The sequence below is a fragment of the Saccostrea echinata genome, unplaced genomic scaffold (genome assembly GCF_033153115.1).
Source record: "Saccostrea echinata isolate AGI-Se365-2 ecotype Australia unplaced genomic scaffold, CSIRO_AGI_Sech_v1 ptg000015l, whole genome shotgun sequence".
Classification (NCBI taxonomy): domain Eukaryota; kingdom Metazoa; phylum Mollusca; class Bivalvia; order Ostreida; family Ostreidae; genus Saccostrea; species Saccostrea echinata.
Window position 1 is genome coordinate 13,588,901 of NW_026889764.1, and position 24,776 is coordinate 13,613,676.

Below are 24,776 nucleotides of genomic sequence, written 5' to 3' on the forward strand. Positions count from 1 at the left end.
AAATTGGAAGTGTAAAAATTCTCATTCGGTTCATAACAGTACTTTAAACTGGATACTTTATTTTGAAGGATGTTCAAATTTGGCAAAAAAGGTGGGCTATAAGATATATATGGGATATCATGAATTTGCGCAAGGCACTTGGAAAAGTATAGTTTCGATGTATTAATTTTCACCAGCCTAACTTTCTAATGTGATTAGAGAATGTTTGATGGCCTACATCAAGTTCAACTGCCATATGCCAAATATATCGTCCTTACAAGTTGGTATGATTTGGGGGTATTTATATTACTTACTTTATATAGTCCGCTTCGTACCTGTCAGCACCTAAAGCCGACACAGAGACTTATAAACTGGTCTGTCCTGCACCCACCTCTATATTTGCCCCCATAGCCAGTCGTCCTCCTTCATTTCGTTCTCTACCGATCTCCTCCAGGCCTCTTTATGATAACCTCTCTTTTTCTTTCAAATGGGTGTCCATCCCTTGGTTTAGGCCGGGTGCATTCTGCATATATACATTTTGTTTTATTAAATAACAATAATTGAATGTATCTTTATGACGAAAAAAGAAAAAAAAATCTTATTTTTAAACAAAACAGCTTGTTTCAGATAATTTTTTTTCTTATATCGTAAAAAATGTGTTAAAGTAAAAAAAATCTTTTAAAATTCCTAATAGAATAATTGAAAGCACGAAAATTTCAAAATTCTAACAAGGCAACTCTTGTTCATCCTTATCAGGGATAGCAAACTCTGATGGATTTACTTTATCAGAATTTATTGAGATCCGTAAGTGGGCATCTCCATCCATTCAAACAAATAAAGCAACACACATTTCTATCATCCATTATAATTAAAAGATGCAGTTTTCGGTTTTTGGTGACAAGGATTTCCGGTGAGAAATTACCCGGATAATGTATGGCTACTTCCTGTTTTTGCTCCGTTTCCGTTCAACATTTACACAGACCATCGATAGCGTGCAATGCTAAATTTCAGTATGAATGTAAAGACGGAATTTGTTTGGCGTTTTCATCCGACTTGGTTCATGATTAGTTCTATCACGAATACTCAATAAGGGATTATTGATATAATTCTCATGTTCAAGAAAATAATTGTTTGACCATTTTAGTATCAAATGATTGACTTTAAATTTTATTGCAAGTTTCCCTTATTTGTTAAAGATCTTTAAGATTCAAAATACTGACTGATAAAAAAGCTTAAGTTTATATAGCTGTTTTTCACTTATCTCTCAGAATTAGAACTTATACAAAGTGAGGATAGCCAAAGTGCATTTGTAAACCGTATCACATGGGGAATTTTGTGTTTTTGGTGAATTCAATAATTAATAGACCTTTCTGTGCGCTCTCATACAGTCTCAGTATGTTAATAGCGAGCGCAGCGAGCGGCGCGAAGCGCCGCTCGTCACTGCGAGCTCTAACGACAACGCCTGGGCGAAGAGAAAATTCGGACTACTGCACATTCATTCAATAGAATTTTTTTCCGCAGTAATTCTGGACCCACAATGCATCGCTTGTTTAAGCTATGTTCTCGTGAGAATAACAACAACAGTTTAACTCACAAAAAATAAACTCGCCTTGATTTAATGGATATATTGCAGATAAATAGTAAATAAAGCGTTCTACATTAAAGTCAACAATGTTCAGGCTTCGGTTTGGTATTGCAACTTATACGACGTCATGTGACGTCAGAGTCTAGATGCACCAAATGTCACGTGCAGTTTGACGAACGAGCCCGATCTAAATTAAACCCGAATAAATGTCTGCGCTCGCCCTAACGGTCGCACCGTCAACATATTATGAAGTCTGTAAAAATAGCGATTTCATTTCAGGGTTACAGTAATGTAATTTTTATTTACTGGAGGGTGGATGTTTCTTGTATAGATATAGACCTGACTCTAACCCTTGTGTTGATTCCGGAATTTAAACCTCCTCTACTGTCCGGTTTTGTTCGTTTTAGTCTCTAGCGGTGGCGGAGTAACAGGAGTAGGTTGTTTGACATTTGTACAAATTAAACACGCGTCATCATCGATCGTTAATGCCGTGAAATGGAATCTTTCTGGTGCCACTACACAAATCGTGTCTGCGATGGCTTTTTATAATCGTTGTGTAGCAAGAATTATGTACTTCCTGTTCAAAGATGCCATGATGAACTTAATAAATATGATGATTTGATTTGCAATATTTAAAAAAAATAAAACTTGTATTTCAGCAATTTGTAAATCCATCTAGGCAAAGATAAATATTTTGTCTTTTTGTTTTATTCTTTTTAGGAAATAATATAATTTTGATGCAAAATGTTATAGAAATGAAATTGTATTTTCGTCAATATTTTCAGAGGAACAGGATTTTTATATGTTATAGTTAATCAAGATTTATAAACAATGGTAATTTCCCGTCACCAAGAACAACTAAAAAATGTGAGACTTTATTTTATATAATTTTTTTTTGAAAAAAAAATGTTTTTCTTTCATTAATGAGAAACAAAAAATTTATGTGGTATTTAAAATGTCATTGATATTATATGGTCACATTTAGATAGTTCAAACTCTTCATTAAAAAGACTGAATTTGACCTCTAATTTGATTAAATATTTTTAACTCGATAAAAAAATTTTAAATGTTCATTTGAAAAATATGACAACATGATTAATACCGTATATGATATGGTGTAGACTATCCACTTGAAAATAAAGTGCCTGTGTATCTATTTCAGTTAGAAGGCAAGAATGTCTTAATGAAATTGAAATCTTATCATCCGCAGACAACACATAATTCATTTGTTTCAGTTTATTTCTGTCTAAATAATAAAATGACAATTTTGGTTTTAATTAATTTGATAAACTCTTTGTAAATGGATACTCTCACAGAGGGTCTTGCACGAGCCGTTTAAACAGTTTGATTGAAGGGATTTATCCCGTAAACGTTCTCCGTTTGACATGCCAGTTCTCTTAGGAATATGGTTGTATTTCAAAGCGTTTTCTAGACCCCGAGTCAAAAGGATTGTCCACGAAAGCATCATATTATATAATTGTCAGCATATGTTTATTTCATCGACATCAATGGAGGAAGATTAATAAACTCCCGACTAATAATGTTTATAACATGATAGCAAAAGTCCCATAAACATTGCAAAGAAGATGACATTGGATTATCACAGACTAGCGACTGGCTCGTCGCCCGAGTCGATTAAATCGTGTTTTCGTCACTTTAGCGGAGGGCCTTTGGCCAATTAATTTGTTACGATGATCAGAAGGTCGATAGCAAATGATGTTGTTTTCTCCGGGAAAACTTTCACTATCGCACAATAATCGGGAAATGCCACACTCTATGTAACATGAAAGTGCAGGGAGTAAAATTCCCAAAGGAGCCATTGTCGCGTTGATATTTGAGAAGAATTGGTTTGGTAGCATCGGGTTGTGAGCAACTAGAGTTACAAATGGACAAAACTCTTCGTGCTTAGTAACTATCACTCCCATAAGATACATTAATATAATTGAATGAATAAATGGCAATAGTGCTTTTTCTACGTATATCTAACTCGAATTTTGTATTCAACGATTTAGTGACTGACCAGCGAGAGTGTTTTTTTTAATGTATATCTTAATCGAATTCTGTATTCATAACCAAACAGAAATTATAAAGCAAAAATTTCCATTAATATATCTGAAGTTGCAGTGTATTTTGAAATGTATAGAGAGTTTCTAATCTGAAATAAACTCAACATAAACAATAAATCTGTACACAGTTTACGTTCGAAACGATCTAAGGTTACGGTCAAACAATATCCTCTAGAAAAAAGGGCTATCAGAAAAGACCTGCAAACCAACCAAGGAGAAAATAAATACTATAATATGTAGCACAGAAATAATTGCAATAATACATAAACATGTATAATAATTTGAATCGTTACTTGTGAAATAAATATAATTATATTTTTAAAAATAAATCTTACATTGTTTTTCTTCTTTCATTGCAATAGTATTCATGATAGATCGAGATTTCTAATTTGAATGTCTGTATTACATACCTGGAGAGTTAAAGAATTACATATAGAATTACATATACGTATTTGAAAGGTAAGCTTTTATTTTTCATTATTACTATACTGTCATTATAACTTATCGCCTAACCATTAAAACTGAAGATAACGCGTTATTAATTTACAGAATCAGTAAACGTGTCCATGCATCAAAAAGACTAGATAACAATGACCACCTAAAATGGTACCATTAAGTGTGCTGATGACCGAGCATCCCAGGAGAATGGGTGGCAAACAGACAAATGTGTTTACACGGTGTGCGGACACTGACTGCAGTCACAGCATATCCAATAGGATGTCAGTATTCATTGTGCTCTCGCGTCTCGCGAGATTTGGAATCTTAAATGATGAGCGTTAAAATGTCATCGAACACGCTTTCGCTGAATCGACTAATGCGATCTTGCCAGTAATAATCGTTAAAACAATTAACTTGCAAAAATGTCGTTATTTGAGTAGCTTCCACCAGGATCTGATTTCATCTATAAAAAATCGTCATTTTTGACTAATCTCTTATCTTATATGTTACACACAAAACAAAATTCAGAAGGGACTGTATAAGTCAATTCTGTGATATTGCTCAGAGAATATAGAAACAGAGTCTGACAAGGTTTTTTCACCGTGGGCGTCTGCATTAATTGTAGCCACCAAAGATGCCAAGAAAAATGGCATTTACTTTTTTATAATTCAGACTCTTGCCTTGAGGGAATTAATATTATTTAGTGTTTCTTAGGAATACTGAATACTCATTTGAAGGATTGTGTGAAATTTAAATTATTTTTTATTTTATTGTGATTGATTTTCTTTGTTTGAAGTCTTAGGTAGATAAATCTTTGGAAAGGAAACAAAGAAGTATATTACTTGTATTGATTTATACTAGTAGTACAATACTATCCAGTCCTGTAGGAAAGCTAAATGCTATTAATGACTGCATTTCAAAAATTCAATGATGAAAAAGAACTTTAATCATGGATTTGGACCTTCATAACATAAAACTGGTGATCTTTCATCACTGAACAAGACATTCAAAATCAATTCCGTATTCATAATACAAATATACCCTCTGATCCCGAACGAATATATCCAAAAATGCTTAAAAATGTTAAACCTCAGGTGAAAAAGCTACATATAGTTACTTGTATATTAAAACTTTTTAATAGTAATCTTTTGTAGCTGTTTATCTTATATTCTGAAATGTGCAATGATAAAGGGGGACAAACGAGAATCAGGGAATTAAAAGACCAATATTTCTATCAAGTACAAGTTGTGAAATGATGGGAAAGATTCTGTTAAATCAATTGTATAATTTTCATGAAATTTCATGAGGTTTCATGAAAGTTCAGATTATTTGAAAATCACAATCACATTCATTCAAATCTTTAAAAAAGATAAAGGCATAAGATTCTCACATTTTTAAAAAAAGCATTTGACATGGCTTGCCAAAGTAGCATGTTGATTAATTATAAAATATTGGACTTAATGATAATCTCCAAGACTAAATAAAAATGTTAATTACATAATAGATCGATTACAAAGAAGTTGTCTTTAATTATAGTTATGCAACAAAAATCAAAATGATCAATGCTGGACCCAGACAATGATCACAACTTGGAGCCTTGATATTTTTATCATATATTTATGGTTTGAAAAGTGGGATATAATAATTATACAAGATTACTGGCAAACAATATTCTACCTTTTTTAAGTACCTGATAAAAAAATCATTAACAAGCACATTTCATTTCAGACAAAATCGAACAAAGGTCAGAAAATAAAGTGTAGAATTTAATAACTCATGTACAATATTGTTTTCGAATTTTTCAAGAATACTTTTCTTATTTTTCTTGAAATTAAAAATTGGTTTTGATTATCCTGTTGCTGACAGTAAGCATATGGGGCATACTTTTTAGTTCAGTGCTTCATGGTTTCTAGACACAAAAAATATTTATGAGGTTCACTATACGTTAACATATTATGTAGTAAATAAATAAAATATAAAATTTGCAGAGGTTCCTTTATTTTTTTGTCATTGATGATACCTGTGTAAATTATAAAAAAAAATCCCGATATATAAAATGATTGTAAGAAAAAAACCCTTCCAAACTATTACAGGGCTTCAGCTAGGATTGTAACTGGTAATGAGATGTGACTCCTTAAAATCTTGGTTTCAGTATAGTTTTAAATACGTTAACATTTCCTTCAATGGGAGTGAATTTGAATTCATACTAGATCAATTCTTACAAACATTGCAGGGTTCACTTAATTTAAAAGTTACCGAAGCCTCTATCCTTACTGCTCACAAATATGATTGAGAAACTTCAGACGTCGTACTGTGCTACAACATGTTCATTAAGTGGTGTAAATCAACTGTGGATTCTCAAGAAGTCCAAAACAATTTTATAAAAATCTGAAATAATTTTTCTCTCAGAAAAATCATCAAAACAAGCATTCCTCATGATAAATAATAATAATAATAAAAAAAAAAAAAACTCAGGCTTTTTGACACCATAGACAACTATTTCTTCAAAAAAAAAAAAAAAAAAAAAAAAAAAAAAAAATGGAGCTCGGAAATTTTCAAATTTGTGATTGCTTATTTACAAATTTGCTTTGTTTAAAATTATTCCGATTGTACAACAGTACTCTGATGTTGAGATTAAAAATATACTTGATTTCTTCATTAACGATATCTACGAGTATTTGGACCGGGTCTTTCACAATATGTTCGGAAATCCAATAAACACTTATATTGCTCCTTTATAAACAAACCTGTTCTTATATTCTAAAGAAACAGAATTTATTCAAAAAACATCTAGATAAGAAGAAGACTTAAGCTCTTGCTGTTGCCATATATTCGACATACATGTATGTTGGCTATACAGACGAAGTTTCATAAATTAACAATAATTATTTTTCATTTATATGTCGACTCGATATATCCAAGTGCACTCGATATGAAAGGCACTGCAGAGTCTGCCAATCTGTTCCATATTCTAATGCTTTACTGGCCACAGAAAGTTGAAGGCCAAATAACAACTTTAACTAAACTATATGACAAATGGGAGGACATAAACTTTATTCCAATCGTCAATTTCTCCTAGTTATGTAGTAATATTTCAAAATCATCTGCAAACGGTGTTTATGTCCCGCGACTGATTCAGTGCATTAGAGCATGTTCTGAATACGGTCAATTCAAAACCAAGACAGGCTACTGACAAATAAGTTGATGTTATAGGACTTTCAATAGATTCGTTTTAAGTCAGCAATTTGCAAATTCTATGTTCGTTATAATGACCCTATTTGCAAATACAACCTATCGTTGGGTCGACTGGCTTGTTTCATACCAGTTGTTAATTAGGCTTTTTCATACTGACTTTGAGTACAGTGTACATCTACTCTATTTACCCGATCAATAAAAAGAGGGCTCAGCAGATGCTTAAGAGGGGGTACTTACTATATCTAAGCACCAGACCCCACCTCTGTCCCCGGGGCCATAAAACTAAGAAGAGCTCACTTTTGATCTCAGTCTCACTTTTCTACTATCAATTCCTTTGGTAAACGCGAGACTGAGATAAAATGTGAGCTCGTCTAAGTTTTAAGAGCCCGGAGCCTGGTGTTCCCAAAGTGTGTTATTTGCCCTCTTCACGCCTCATATTGTTAAGAGGATTTAAGAGATTGATCACTGTACATTATTTAAAGTGAAAAGGGAGAAAATGCTATCGTAATATTATTTATGCATTTCTTTATTTTTCTGTATTTAGCTTACAAAATATAAATTTAAAGTATTTACTAACTTTCTTTTTGGATTGTATGCATTTTTTTCTTTGTTTCCTAATTGTCATCGGCTAATTTCGAACACCTCATTTTAAAAAGATTTCAGATATGTACCTGAAACATTTTCACATATATATATATATATATATATATATATATATATATATATATATATATATATATATATATATATATATATATATATATATATATATCGTTTGTTTGGGGTTGGGTGGAGGAGGGGGTTAGTTGCTTTCTTGATATTTATTTTTTTCAACATTGTGTTTCTGTTATCGGTAATTATACAACTGATGATCGCAAACATCTGACGTATTATGAGGAGTTCAATGCACACAATGTAACTGCAAATGCTAGTTGGCAGGTTTTTTTTTTTTTTTTTGTTTTTTTGTTTTTTGGAGGCAATGTATATGATTAAAATATACGAAATTAATGGGGCAATTTCGAAAAGCAAAATAGGTTTTCACTTAAATTATATTTTTAAAAAAGTCATCTTTTCATTCCATGTTAATGCCTTTGTAAATTTTGCTAGCTTGTAAGTCAATATATTGGAACGGAATTGTCATCCGAATAAATATATTTTGCTATATAATTTAAAATTCAATCCTTTGTAGGACTTCTTGATAATTCGATACATTTTCTATCTTTAAATTAAAAAAGAATATCGAAAATTACAAAGTGAATAAAATTATAGCATTTATTAAGTTCTTTGGCAGTTTCTCTTCTTTTCATACTTGACATTTAAACAATGAGCTGAACTTTATTTTTATCAAAGTCAAAGCCTCTAACCTTTTAGTAGAAACACTGATTTGTCATAATCGTATCTCTTAAAGATGCGTAATTCTATAGAAGGTTTCCGTGAAATATCATTGAGTCAATATGGAAATGGTTGTTATACCTTATGCTTATTCTGCGTATATAAGAAATCTTTTGTAATGAAAAGGTAATAGAAATTTATCGCGCTCATTTTCAGGACTCTGTCGATTTAGTAATCACGCGACGGTCATCACAACGAACCGGAAGTTGCTAACAGGAATTTATTCGCCATCGACATCGTCAGCAAAAATTAATGAGGACACGTGGTTCCGGTGGCGCCGCAGTAAATGAATGTTTCGATTAAAAGAATAAACATAGAGTAAATCCGAACGGCATTGAGACCATTAAATAATTATTTCTAATATACAGAATCCTTTTACAAAAGGCCTGGCGGCGGATCGTTACCGAGAAAGCTAAGGAAATGATCATCCATTTTAATTAGCCGGCTTTTAGCTCGTCGTAAAACTGCGATGCTCTTGAGAAAAGCCTCTCAGCCGGACGTTACTGCTTTGTTCCAGTGGTTTAGGAGAATGAAAGATTTATCATTGCTGTCCTGTGTTCGGTGTGTTATTATGTTTTTGACAGTGAATATAAGAATCTGAATTATTTCAGTGCTTAATTATTACAGAAACTGATATCGATACATTTTTATACCACAAGATTATGATTTTTGAATTTAAAGACGCTTCCATATAAAGTATTTACTTTACATGTACCAAATCATTTAGTAGCTTCGATGTCATCTACATGTACGTTTAAGATTAGATATACAAAAAAGCAAACTGACAAAGACACAGTCTTAAACAAAGCATCTGAATTGGTGCTGCCTTTAGGTATATAGAACATAGTCATAGGTATCATGTTGTTAATTTTCACATATCTCCGCCAAGTAAATTCAAAACTTTCCCTCGCAGAATTTAAAATTATAATGAATCTTTAAAGAAATTACAAGTATATTTTTCAGAAATTCTTTTAAATACAAAATTCTGAAGGGGTGGGTATTACATTTTCTAGGTGGAGGAGAATGAAAATTTCAACAAAATTACAGAGGAATCACTTCGTCCATCCTTATATGTACCTCTTTTTAGGAGGAGTAACAGTTCAACAAAAATAAATGGAATTTATTTAACATGTAATGCAAGCCACATCATTATTAAACTTTATTATTATTATTATTATTATCATAATTATTATTATATACTTACGATGAATACATCTATCAGTTTAAGAAATAAACATTGTCTTTATTGAGCAAAAGATTATACAGTGAAAAAGAATGATTGATTGCATGTTGTTTAACGTCCCATTCGAGAATATTTCACTCATATAGAGACGTCACCGTATGCCGGTGAAGGACTTCAAATTTAGACCTATACTCGGCACTCAGGGCCATTGAGCAGTGAGGGTTCCTTTTCGTGCCAACGCCTACCGTGACACGGGACCTCGGTTTTTTAGGTCTCATCCGAAAGACCCGTGACTTTCACTTCTACTGCTGGGCGCTTGGCGAAGGAACAGTCACTACCTCACTAGGCTACCCTGAAAAAAGAACTCTCTCTCTCTCTCTCTCTCTATATATATATATATCATATATATATATATATATATATATATATATATATATATATATATATATATATATATATATATATATATATATATATATATATATATATATATATATATATATACAACACTGTGTATCCTAAGTGTCGGATCTGACTTCACCAGAGTACACCCGATAGAACGGACGCAATTCATAGCGCTCCGGATTTCTTTGTTCACAACTGTTTATAAACTTCAAATTAAATATGTAACACTGTAAATATTTATTGCTTAGTAGTTTAGTAGTAGTGCTAGTTGTTTTTGTTTCTCTATTTCCTTTGTTTTTATGACTTCTTAACTTTTTTTTCTTTGTCCTGAGGAAGGGAGTGTCATTGGTCATCTTTAGTGCTTTATATATATATATATATATATATATATATATATATATATATATATATATATATATATATATATATATATATATATATATATATATATATATATATATATATACAATGTATACATACATAAAACTATATCTATAAATCATTAATTTTTTTCTGTTTTAAAACATAGCTACAATGGATGATCGAATTGAGGAATATATCATAATGATTGTAAATATTATTTGTCAGGGTCTAAAGTTATTTAAAGAAAGTACAGCTGAGTATGTTTCCATACACCAAAGAATTTATTTCATTCGCACAGATTTACTTTATATTTGCACAGATTTACTACAAATTCATTATTTTCTGAAGCATATTTTTCCTACTAAAAACATCCTAAAATTCAATTTAAAAACAACATTGTCCCGGAACTAAATCTTTATATTATATCTTGCAATGTCCAATAACCGTCCTTCAATCATTTTTCAAAAGTTATGTCTTTGAATTATTCATTGTTCTCAAAAAATATTAACAGAATGTTTTCCAAACAATTCACCTTTAATTATTACTTGTTTCTTAGATTCCAAGTTTAATTTGACTTTAATCAATGTGTTTTGCATAAACAGGAATAATTACAAGACATTGACGAGAATGGTGATTATTTTAAAATAAATAATAAATAACCTTTAAGATTCTTGATATAACAGGCGTGAAAACAAATTACCGTTGTCAAAGATTTACTTTTAAGATGTTGCATATTAAAGATTTTTTTTGATCAGTAATTGTGTAGGAAATTCATTCTGTTAATGTGCATTGTTTCCTGATAACTTCAAAAAGTCTTTCAGAGAAGCCTGTCTCTTTTAATGCTGTCATCACAAGTCACAAATTTCCCATCCGTTTAATGAACACACCCGCCTTTGAAAGTGATTAGATCTGTAAGCACTTGTACATTATATGCCTGTCGATAGAATCCCTCCTCCACCCCAAGATTTTCCTCCAAAAATATATACTCCTGAGCTCGTTGTTTTTCTTTCCCCAGAATTTGTTTTCGTAGATTTCGTTATTTACATTACCTAAAAGTATATGAAAACCGTCCTATATATACAAGCTAATCCATCTAAAGTAGATTTGTAACATTTCGTGGGGTCTATAGAATGATGATCAATAAATTGTTTTTGTATTTCAATTGAAAGTAATTTTTCTCATCACAGACATTCACAAGTCTGAGCAAAATGTTTTGTGTAAAAGAATACAAGAAACCAGGGAGTGTGATTAATATCTTTTGGAAGAAGGTTTTGTCTACGAATACACTGTTTTACCTGTGTTCTTTATTAAATTTTGACGTTTTCATTAATAAATTACGCACTTCTAATATCCATTCAAAATTATTACCTTCTGAAAATTGAACAAATTGAACAAATTTGATTTATCGTCTTATACATGTACATGTATTAGCATAATTTTCCTATCCCCAATGAGATCTGAATTAATAAATTTTCAGTATATACCAAATCTTTGCTTCGAAATGAAAAAGAAAACACCAGTAGCATATAGAATATTATGTAAACTGTTTCTCTGATCACTTTTCTCCGTATATTCTTTTCTACTGTTATCCTTTTTGCCGACAAGAAAAATGTGTATGTGAAACCATGGGAGGTTGTAGTACGTATAGTACGTACTTCCGTACAAGCCTGAAAATACGGATATATATTTAATTGCTGTGGTTAAATTTAGAAATTTATTTCAAAATTAAGGATTATCTCCCTCATGCATAGCTCTGATCCTTCGACTTATTTGGCTCCAGTCTTTGGCACCCTTGTTTCAGCCCTTCAAAGTTTCTTTAATTATTTCGGATTTTCTAACTTTTCGGCATGAGCAATACTGAAGAGACATAATTTGTCGAAATGCATATCTGGTACATCAAAATTGGTACCGTATAAGACTTACATTAGTACACTTTCCTAACATTTGAAATTTAAAGGTTTTAACACAAAAACTTGTGTACTTACTTATTTATTTGCCTTTTTAAAAATTATTTAAAATAGAATTCTTAACTTCATCACATCTGTGACTTTGAACATTGAGATACAACCAAAAATTGGAAATGCATTTTTTAAAACAAATGCAAATATTTGAAGATGATTTTTTTTTTTTCAAAACAATTCAAAACAGCTAGAAAATAACTTTTAAAAAAATGAAAATTCATATTTCCTCTATCAATATTTTGATACAATTTTTTTTCAACAAAGAAGAAAACGTGAAATGTTAAGGACACAGAAGAACTACATACAGAATTAATATGGCTCAAAATTGTTTGAAAAAAGACAAAGATCTATCAAATTACAACGTTAAAAAACTACCAACATCTGGGACAAAGCTCTCACGGTTCCTGCAATACGTTAACGATGTTTGTCAGGCCTTCTATCCTCTGCCATTACCCGTCATACCTTTCCGCCATTGTTGTCGTCTGATGCTACCTGGTAGTTACCCGGGTTTGCACGTAATAAATCAGGGTCTTGTTGAAACGATTAAGCATTGCTGACGGTAACACCAAGCGACCATCCGTACGGGAATATGCTCGTTAATGAAGGTGGACGTTTTCATAGACTACCTTTTTACCGATAAAATACGATGTATCAATTTAATGGAAGAAACTAGCAATGTGGCCCCTCTTTTAAATTAAGTTGATCAAATTTCCAAATTAAAGGACTGCCATTCAACGATATAAAACTGCAAATTACTTGAATATCACGAAGATGGCGAGCCCTATACTAAGAAAGGCCAGTTTCGTCTTCTTTTGTGTAAGAGGTACTTATTTTCTTAATTTGGTTTAATCGTATCATTTTGTTTCCATCTGAAATATCAAAGAAAAGATCAATTTTCTCTTTTTTGATACAATTAATTCTCCGTTCTACACGCATAGCATCTGAATATAACACGCCACATAACGCTGTCTGAAAAGTTCATTTGGGACATATGGTAACATATCTCAAGAAATTTAAGGTACCCACAAAGTTAGTTTTTAATTAAAACTTCAATGTACAACCATACCCCTCTCTGCATGCATAGCTTATTTAAATTTTTGATTTATACACTATACATGTAAAAATATTTATTTTTGATTTTTTCAATAGATTTGATAATGCAATGGTTGGTTTGTAAATATTTTATGTCTAGAATTTTTAGCAATTTGGAATTGTAAAAGTCTCTAAAACCTTTGTCAATTTGACCAGTTTTTAACAATTTGTATTTGGTTAATTGATTGTCTCTTGTTTTACGTCCAATCGAAAATTTTTTTTCCTCAGATAGACATTACAATATACTCGTAAAGGGCTTAAAAATGAAGGCCTTTATTCACTAGGCACTCAGGGTCATTGAGCAATGAGAGATCTGTATCGTGCCAATGCCTACCATGACACAGGGCCTCGCTTTTAAGGTCTCATACAAAAGACCCGCAACTTTCACTTCCAAGTGCCAAGCGTTTGGCGAAGGAACAGTTGCTACCCATTTTTTAAAATTGATTTTAGTACACGGTATGTCGTGGCTTAAACCCACGACCTTCCGATCACGAAGCAAGCGTTCTACCGACAGAACTACTGTGACGGTTTGAGAAAGGACTTAAAACATTTAGACAGCCTTTTAAATAAGCGTTTACTCTTCAGTCGCGGGGTAGGGGGTTGGATCCTTAAGTCGCAGGTTCGAATCCCATTGCGGGACGTGGAGGCCGGTCCTTCTGATAAGGCATTATAACTGTGGTCCCGTGTAGCAGTAGGAGATTCCTCACTTCTCAAAGGCCGTAAGTGCCGAGTAACGGCTAATTTTGCAGCTCTCAACCGGCAATTGGTGGCATCTCAATATGAGTGAAAAATTCTCGAAGGGACTTTAAAAATAAAAAAATAAAAAACATGCGTTTAATAATTTTAAAAAAAAATATTTTAATCAAAGTTTGATAATAAAATGATAATTTTATTTTTTAAATTCTCATCACATGTCTATTTTATTTGCCATTTTGATGAATAGAAAGAAGGAAACTACAAATGTAACTTATGTCTGTATCCATTTGTAGTAAGTGTACAAGGTGCCACATATATAATAATCAAATAATAATAATAAGCCAAATATAATAATCGACAATCTACTTTTAATGTATTAAACCTAGTCTACATTCTTTGAAGAACATTTTTTTTTCTAAAAAATTAATATTATTTTATTATTTGTCAGTAATCTGTATAAGGGCAAGTCATAAAACATTAGCGTTTATTTTCCACTTTAATCCATATTTTTATTTCATAATTTTGAACAAATTTTTTGAATTTTTTTAAATCGCTAAAAATAATGAACATGAAAAGTTCCAAAAAATAAATATTAAGTAAAAATAGCACATGAATTAGGTTTGCTCATACATGTAATTACAAATTTGTAATTTTATTCTTTGATTTTCTATGACCAAGAGAAAATCAGTTTAGAATTCTTAGAAATGACTTCTTGTTAGTAGATATGTTAGATCTATCAACGCTATGGTTTTAGGTGTCTAAGCTTTCTACTAATCTTAAACATAGTACGGTAAAGGATACACTTTATGTTTATTCTCCCTGCTTCATTGCCCCTTCTATGGGTAAAAGTTGAAAGCGAGATAACTTGATTTGCAAAACCGAATTTTTGGGAAAAAATGTCCGTACTGTAAAGTTGAAAAGGGTTGAAGTTGAAAGCGAGATAACTTAATTGTTTTGCAATATCGAAATTTGTTGGAAAATAAAATCACTTGTTAATGTCTGTACTATCTGTACTATATGCCGCCAGTGACATCATACTGAATCAGCAACTAATCTTCATTTATTTGCCCTTTCAAAGAAGAGTGTTAAAAAGGGAAAAAATAGCTTATTAGGAAGTGTGAATAAATGAAAGTATACGTGCTAATTTAAAGATAAAACATATATTAAATAAATTCACATTGGCCATTTGGTAAGTGAGACATAAACTCTTCATTTAATTTAACCTAGAAAAAAGTTAGGATTATTAAAAAAAAATGTAAAAGCATATTCTATAAAAACCACCTGATAATCAAATCTAGTCCCTAATCTCACCAACGCATTTGTGCAGAGTTTATTAAACGAAAGGTATACAAAATCAAGCCCCATCCCGAATTTTCTCGTAGGCTCTGGCGACCTGTAGAACTGTAGTTTCATCGAACATTTTCCCTACTATCACCATCCCACACGGAAGTCCCTCAGTAAATCCAGCGTTAATGGTCAGGGCAGGGTGTCCTGTGGCGTTGAATGGAGCTGTGTTTTGTATCATTCCAACCAGGAGTTTCAATGTTTCTAGAAAAAAAGAGACTAAATTACTAACTAAATTATTGTAAAAATTGTAGTGGATGAAAATGGCTGTACATGTATAGAAAAGAAATAAGTGTTGATTCTCCAACAGAAATGCTAGAAATTACTGTAAAATCATAAAAATTATTATATTTCTGAGGTCAAATTTTCATGAATAGAGGAAAAAAAATACTTGTTCGTGGCGATTTGAATTCATGGCTGAAGAAGTTTGAAATTTAATATTTTGGGGAGGTCATGAATTAATAGGTCTCTTCATATCACGAAAACAACGAAAATAAAACCCTCAAAAATATTAGTGATTTCAGAGTAATTTTTATGCACAAAACTTTGTGTTTAATCATCTATATTTGAAATAATGATCTTTCAATGTGCTTCTGGTACATTTAATAGTTTGTAACTTTTTGTAAAAGCTCTGCTAAATTAAATTTGATGTTGCATATACAGTGTATGTATCATTCTCCAGATTCTGTTGCTTAAAGATTTCATGCAAAATATGTCTTAGAAATAACAATTTCATTTCAACTTTTACCTTCAACAGAATTATCTGATGTAGGAAGTTTAAATGCCTTCCCCGGAAGTGTCGGCATTACCATGGCATCAAAATCCTTGAAAATTCTGCTATACTCCATTGTCAGATATTGTATCAGGTTCTGTCCCTTGGCGTAAAATTTGTTTTGATAATTCCTCTGCATAAACTCTGCAAATATCATGACGATTTTGACCGGTAGGGGGCAGTCAAATGGGCGGAGGTTATAAGATCTCGCCAGAGCTTCCTGAAAGGGTAGGTCGTAATTTCCTTTCCAGCTATATCCATGACCTTTAGTAGTTAAGTGAATAATTATACAATAAATGTTACATGTCATAATATTATTTGACAGTTTGCATTGGTTGTGCGCTTACAAGTGATAAGCGAAGTGTTCTACAGAATGATTTTGACCGGGTTAAGGAGAGAGTTAAGAGGAAATTCAGGAAATACCAGGTAGGATTTACAAGAACATATAACAGAACTTTAGCTTAAGAAAAACTTAGAACAAGCAAAAGAATGGAAGGAAACACTCTGATTTTGTCGATTACAAAAAGGCTCTCAACTCAGTGTACAGGGAAAGTTAACGGGTAGAAATTCCCAACCACTGATGGAATTGCTGCACAAATCGTATGCATCATCTCAAGTAAAGGAATTTACGTACTCTGGGAAATGGAATTTTTACCGTATTTCACTAATAATTCTACAAAAAGTAACTTGATATTTGAACTCTCGACTTTTATGCATCAGCATCAGCAATATTTCGAAAATTCTACTTCTTTTAATTCCGAATGATTGAGCTGGAATGCCGCTCCGTTAAGGTAGCAGCTAAAGACAGGAATAACTAGAAAAAAGCAATTCAGATATATTCATGATACCTTTTGAATATATTTAGTAATTCTATGTATCTCAAATAAATTAATACAAGTATTCCCGTTAAAGATTGTTAGTATAAATTTTATTTAACTGTTTATTACTCCTTTTATATCTTCTTTTAAATATAAGAAGTAGCACAGTATAATGTTCAACAAAAGTTATATCTTCTTTTAAATATACGAAGTAGATTAAGAACAGTATAATGTTCAACAAAAGTCAACCTCATAAAAGAGTTAACTTTCCCCAAATTTTATGAATTTATGATTAAGCGGATGCAATTCTGGTTTGCCGCAGTCGGTCAATAAACTGATGTTCACAAGATGAAATTCATCTTTAGAAATTATCCAAATAGAAATTATCATGTTGCGTATGTCTTTGAAAAATAAAACTTAAAGAAAACGTACCATTTCCTTTCACCATTGTTTGGTATGTCCCTTCAATATTAACTGGCATTCGTAGAGCCACACCTACATGTTCAACAATTTTTTTTATTATCTTAAAGCAATGTAAAACTTAAGAACGTAATAAACAGAATTAATATTTATTTCAATGCTACGATGAGCAGAAAATGCATGTAGCAATACGAAATCAACAATTTATTTTAATAGTTAACATTTTGTGTACTTTCAAATGTTGAAGGTGATAATTGCATTAAATGCAACTTTTTCCTCTTTGTATATAACAAATAAAGAATTGCTACAAATTCTTTATATAAAGTATAAATCTCATTGTAAGATTATTAAAAGAGTTTCAATTCATCATCAATACATACCTCAGCATTGACCACTCACCATAAAGAAATAGAGAGGGGTTATTCACTAAGAGAGGGACAGCTGAAAATAAAACGAATTCCTACCATCTTTATGAACTGGGAGGGAAACTTCTATGACTTCAACTCCCGCCTCTTTCAGTCTATAAGCTGCTTCCTTTACAATCTTCGCCGCATCTTCATCTACTCCTTCAAAACCTTCCTTGAGAATTGCTATCTTCTTTCCTTTTATCCCTTTGTTAAACTTGTACACAGAGGAAGCATACATAACAATAATGAAGTAGATAAAGTTCTCTGAGTATCAAATTGTTGTTAATTAATTAAAATCGTTACATAATATTTCATTTTTGTGCTGCTGTTAAGTTTGTGAGATTTTTCTGCAGATGGTGTTCTTATGTAAATACGAGATTATTTTAATGCACGTATGGCCATCATATCATAAAGTGTCGTAAAGTATGGGGAATGTGTGCATGTAAATATAGTAATATTAACCATGACATTTATTGTAAGTAGATTAAGTTCTTAGGGAGCTACATTGTACAAAATTAGAAACCTGCTTACCTCCGTGATGATCTTACCAATTCTGAATATAGAGGAACTGATATAGTTGGAAACTGTCGCGGATCGTTACCGTTGTCGTATCCAGCAATCGCCTGTAAAATTGAATTATGTTAACAAAGTTCATACTAGAAGAACTGAGAAACGATACCCCCGCCCCACCTCTTGTATTTTTTTTTTCAATGTTTGCCTTCAATGCTTCTATCTAACTAAAAATTATGAACTAGAAATAAAATTACACCCTTTCCTCCAGTTAACTTAAATTTCCCCAAATTTCCCTATAACCCTTACTTCAGAGTTATATTATTCTGATGTAAGAACTTGATCCTGACATACTGTAAGGCTATATCTTTAATTTGTGGGCACCCTGCACTGTTTCTCTATGGCGGAGTTATGGTCCAGGAACGATTGCACGGATAGAAAGACGGACAAGTAATTCCAATATACCTCCCTCATACTACTTTCTGGAGAATATACACAACAAACACATTACCAGTATAGTTGTACATGTATGTCTTATTTCGGATTGAATGTCTTATTCTCAGAGTGAGAGTCACTGTACCTCTAACAGAGTTGCACAGTCCTTCACTGTCCTGGCCATTGGCCCCACATGGTCAATAGTAATTTCTGATGGTATTATCCCGGTATAAGGAACCAACCCATAAGATGGTTTTAATCCAACAATTCCACACCAACTTGACGGGATCCGAATCGATCCGCCTTGGTCCCCACCAATTGCTACATCGACTATATTTCTGGCAACCTAACACGAAGGAAATCATTTAATGCTAACAGATCATTTTAGTGTTTTCTGATGAAAAAAGCATATATATTTCTGTTAGAAAACAATACAGCTTTCAGGAACATATATCCTTTTTTTATTACCCAAGATTGTGGAAAAACTGCTTGTTTACCAGAGAAGCTGAACCTGAGCTGGATCCACCCGCAGATCTTGTTGGATCATAAGGGTTTCCTATTGGTCCATATGATGACGTAGAACTACCAGCGGAGAAACACATATCCTCACACACAGATTTACCTAGAATTCTTCCACCTAAAACAATTATTTTTTTAATGCTCAATGCACCTTCATGAACATAAGAATGTGACGTTCTGAAATGTCAGCCTCTTTCACTGCACTTCTTTCAGCTTTCTCGGTCAAAAAATGCATATTTGTGCCAAATACTTACGCCGTATTTTCTTTTCAAATCTGATTCAATGTATCTTTGATAGTCTTCTTTGAATTATTCAGTCAAGTCTATAAAAATTTTCATGCCAAGGATTCTTTTATTCTGTATATCTCAAAAATATATTACATACAAGTACTCTGAGGTTGATACAATCGGTACGGATGTCTCCCAGTTGATTCGATATGTAAGAGCATGTTCTACATACAATCTTTTTCTAAAACGAGGCAGGCTATGATGATACGATGATATTAAGTTTTGTTTAGAGCCAACATTTTGCAAATTCTATGGCAGAAACATTGACCTTGCTTACAAATAAAAATATGTCGTTAGGTGGAATGTTGACTTATTTTTTTTTTTTAGCACAAATTGATATGCAATTATTTTCCCACTGAATGGTCTACAGAATTTTTCATGACAAGGATCACACGGCGGGTATGATCGGTCGTCAAAGGATGCTTACTCCTCCAATTCAGTCCCCATCTCTGTTTTTAGAAAATTTCCTGGAGATTAAAAAAAATTGGGTCGGGTCATTTTTAGCAAGTCGGTCGGGAGACGACATTGAAACCTTTAATTCAATTTTTTCTGCAGATAACATCATAATAGTGACATAGTCCACAACTTTCTGTATATTTCGACAGACAAAAAGATACTTGATGTAAATAATATATGGTACCAATTTTGATGCACTAGATGCGCATTTCGACAAATTATGTCTCTTCAGTGATTTACAAGCCGAAACGTTGGAAATCCGAAATATTTTTTTAAAAAATTGCAGAGCTGAAAAAAGGGGTGTCAAAGACTGGAGCCAAATACGTCGAAGGATCAGAGCTATGCATGAGGGAGATAATCCTTAATTTTGAAATAAATTTCTAAATTTTACCACAGCTAAACAAATATTTCTTTTGTTTTCTTCGCGAAAGTTTATTATTGTATTTGATTGAAATCTATACATAAATATACATAAATTTTACATTGCATAGTTGAAACTGTGCAAAATTGAGAGCAATAGAACTTAATTTTTTTGTTTTTTGACATCATGCTTTCTTTTTAAAATGTTTTGGTAATTTCCAAGTTTCTCTCTCTACCTGTATCCAGTATCCTTGCCACAATTGTAGCATCTCTGTCGGGTACAAACCCCTCCAGTATTTTACTTCCGTTCATCATGGGGACCCCGGCTACGCACACGTTGTCTTTGATTGCTACAGTTTTCCCCACCAAAAGTCCCCTCTCGGCTCCTTTAATGTCACACCGGTAATACCTAAGAATATCAAGCAAAACATCTGGATATACTCATACAACTTTATATATCTAGTCAAACTAATCATGAATTTATTGATTTAGAGTTTTGTGGCTAAGACGTATGTAATATATAGTCATATAATATTTGAGCATTTGCATAGTTAAAATTGGCTATTGACATAGTAAACTCACCAAGCATTGTCGTTGGTTTCCCTATGTCCCGGTGTCCTTGGGTATTTGACCGTAGGGGATGGTACCACAAGTTCGTATACCCTCTGGTAATCTATGCAGACATTGCCACAGAAATCTACAATGAGAAAATGATGTTTGACCTATGTTTTTTTTTTTACTTTATGTATCTGTTCTGATATTAAAGCTAGTGGTGTTAAGAAAACATTATATTTAACGCGTTGAAAATGCATATATTCTACAAAGATAAAAAAGGGTTTAGCATGAGCTGGAAACATGTACAGAAAAGGACGTCTTAAACCAACAACAAAACGTTCTTTAAAACTATAAATATATTATATTACTTGGAAACCTGAACAAATGGAAGAGAATCTAGATAAAATTAAATTCAAAGAGCAAACTAAAAGTCGATTTTATGGGAAAGTTTAATATAAAATAATATAACAACAGTATAAATAAAATTCAAGAATGCTAATCTACCCACGTCACCTGAAACATACCGAAAATTAAAGTTTTAGGACAAAGGCTGAAGTTCAGTATTAAAGGACTTCGATATTACATTTCAGCATAATTTGCTTCATATGGAATATGATTTTCATGACTTTAATCCAAAAGCAAGAGAACCGCGCGCACATGTTCTATGAATTTCAATGCCACATGTCAAGGTCAATCCTGGTGGTGATATTTATGCTTAAAAGGTTACCGTAAATTGCACTTCTTTCCTCCGTTGTGAGTCTCAGTCTGAGATCTTCAGCAATAGTCCTAATGTCATCTTCCGATATCCGAACAATCGCTGGACTTTTCTGAAATTCTGAAAAATAGACAGTTTTTTTTGTATTATAACACAAAGTCAAAAAAACGTTTTAAGACTTTTATTCTTGTAACAAGCAAGCCTAAAAAGTCCTCTTCGTGGAAGCAATTCAATGATTATTTGAAGTAAATAAGAAAGAGCTCTTTAGTAGTTCTGCAAGTTACGCTATGAAATAAAGCTGATTTTCCACATCAAATTAAAATCAAATGTTATTTTTGTCCGTCTTCATTTTATGATTTCATCTTTTCACTTACTTTAAGATAAGCTAGTATATGTATTTTACAACATAGAACCATCATTTAAGAAATTAAAAGTACCCAAGTTGGACGAGTATAACCTGGGTTGGGACAATTTACGCTTCATAAACCGTGAATCAGTTTCATGTGTTGACGGGGAGACCGTTGTGGCCAGCGGAGTTATGTATTTATTACTGGATACCTTTTCACTTTTCAAACCAACGCGACATTTGAAAGTTAAAACCGTGACTTGTTAGCAGTTAATAGTCGTTATAAATGAATAGGAATATGAAAAATGCTATCTTTTTTAACAAAGAACGTTTAATCTACTTACAGTTTTGTAGGAAACATTCTTTACGTTTGACTCTTGCATTATGACGATTATTCTAAAAGCCAAAAAGTCAAAATTTGCCGGGGTAATCTCATGATCTTGTTAAAAACTCATAATTCATAACACGAATTTTATTAAATTAATACAATGAAAAAGGTGAAGATAACGAACAGTGCTCAATCTCATAAATCTATTAAACATTAGTGTGAACAGGACTGTAATTCGGACCTCCGTAAACGCCAGAAATGGGATCAGGTGCCTAGAAGAAATAAGCATCTATTGTCGTCCTCTATAAACAGTGCAATCCGTAGTCAAAATAGGTATAAAAAATATATGGCTTAACGATTGGTAAGAAATATGTCAGTAAAGATACGATGGGTTGTTTATCTGCAAACAAGGTCATTATAGCTATAATAGACTTCGCAAAATACTGACCTTCAAATTTTGTTGAAAGCTCTATAACATCAACTAATTTGTCATTAGCCTTCTCTTAAAAATTGATTAGATCGTATTCAGATCACACCTCTGCCTACTGAATCAGTTAGGAGACACAAACAGAATACGCAAGTGACGGTGGAATGTTTCTACATAAATAGGGGTAGTTGGCGACAGAAAAGATGAAGACTTCCCATTTGCAATGTTAGTTGGCCAAAACACGTCTGTAATGTAATTAAATAATACAAGTATGAAACAGATGTGGCAGGCTCTAAACAAAATTTGGAAATAATTCTTTTATTAAAGGCACATTTCTTTCTTTTTTTCCAAGAGTTTTATTTTGTAACCGCTCTTTTTTAAATTCGTAGCCACGAATTTTATTTCGAGGAATGGGGTTTTACTTACTGAATTTGATAAAAGAAATCGCATACAATCTCACAGATCTAGACTAACCATCGTATAATACTGGAATATAATTATTCGCTCACTCTGTAATCGATCTAGTGCAAATGTGTCATTTAATTACAAGTTTTATGAAACGACTTTTTCTGATATAGTAAAAAATGTAGAAATTTGACAAAACTTTTGGCTTTGTTGCTTTTATATAAAAACTCCAAGGCATATACATCATCAACAAATCCAGAAAACTCAATTATCGTAGACAACAATTTTCGCAAATTTGCAAATGATAATATTTTGCCATATATTTAACCTCCGATACCTGGAATGGGGGTCCTTTGAGAAGCTATTGACTAATTATGACGTCAGAATCCAGCAATACTTAGAGAACCTTCTCTTTCCAGTAAAACGTATGTAGCCTGACTAAAATTCATTGATAAATTTGGAGGAAAACTTTACATCGAGAGTATGTACGTGACGATCCATTAGTTTTTATAGCTGATGGTGTGAATTTATACGTAAGGCAATAGAAGATCTAAATGAAATTAAATATATACATGTAGCTGAATGTATCACCAGGAGGGGTGGGTTGGGGTGTCCCCCAATAATAACTCCAGTATATTCTATATAGTAAAACCCAGTCCTAACGATGTTGTTTTTCATTATAACGTTTAATGACCTTCTTTTTTCTATTGATATAGTTTTTTTGCCAGGGAATTTCTGTTCGGTTCAGCCCCTCATCTGAAAAAAACTGATGTTGCTTCCAATACATTCTAATTCAGAATATTATGTCCTATGTACACGATACATTACGAATAATTATTATAAGAACATTGTACAAATAAAAACCCACCTTTGTCTTCTTTGACCGACATTCTTTATCTCTGATATAAAAGCAGACTGAAACGTTTTCAAACCTTGCACAGGTGTATGGACATCAAATCATTAAAACTACATTGTATGGTGGCCTTATGCAGTCTTTGAGAAGACATATGTTGTATTTTAACATGAAAGGATATCTGAAAAGATACCTGTCTTAATACGGGTAAATTTATTGGAACATTGAGGTTTGGGGGGGGGATTACAAAGTGTAACTTTAAATATGCATAAATGTAATAGTCAAACTGACATTTACCAGAAAGTTATCATAAAAGATTACATCCCTCAGCATTTTGCAATGAAACAAACATATTTCTATAAAAAGCTTGGATAATACATGTACTTCTCATAATAGTGAGTTTGGTATACTAGTATACCGAAGAAATGCAAAGCTAAATTAAATTTATCTCTGAAATATATAAT

The 24,776-nt window shown here is 32.3% G+C and overlaps 1 protein-coding gene across 1 annotated transcript; it reads right to left on the reverse strand.

Moving 5' to 3' along the window:
* Positions 1 to 15,660: 15,660 nt before the first annotated feature.
* On the reverse strand, positions 15,661 to 24,349 carry LOC133187638 (amidase-like). Its single transcript, XM_061323057.1, has 11 exons — positions 24,328 to 24,349; positions 21,966 to 22,073; positions 21,266 to 21,380; positions 20,920 to 21,092; positions 19,559 to 19,698; positions 19,207 to 19,407; positions 18,665 to 18,739; positions 18,174 to 18,330; positions 17,722 to 17,784; positions 16,448 to 16,735; positions 15,661 to 15,903 (listed from the first exon to the last, which is right to left on the reverse strand). Exons 1-11 carry the CDS (start codon positions 24,347 to 24,349, stop codon positions 15,710 to 15,712), a joined length of 1,536 nt encoding a protein of 511 aa, XP_061179041.1. The 3' UTR covers positions 15,661 to 15,709.
* Positions 24,350 to 24,776: the final 427 nt, after the last annotated feature.

What these genes read in the sequence shown, in the direction of transcription:
- LOC133187638 (XM_061323057.1), bottom strand. Translation starts at nt 24,349, where the DNA reads ATGTCGGTCAAAGAAGACAAAG. An exon ending in GCTCAGGTTCAGCTTCTCTG is followed by an intron (nt 19,408 to 19,558) that starts GTAAACAAGCAG and finishes CCTTCGTGTTAG; the next exon opens with GTTGCCAGAAATATAGTCGA. An exon ending in TTCCTCTATATTCAGAATTG is followed by an intron (nt 18,331 to 18,664) that starts GTAAGATCATCA and finishes TCTGTGTACAAG; the next exon opens with TTTAACAAAGGGATAAAAGG.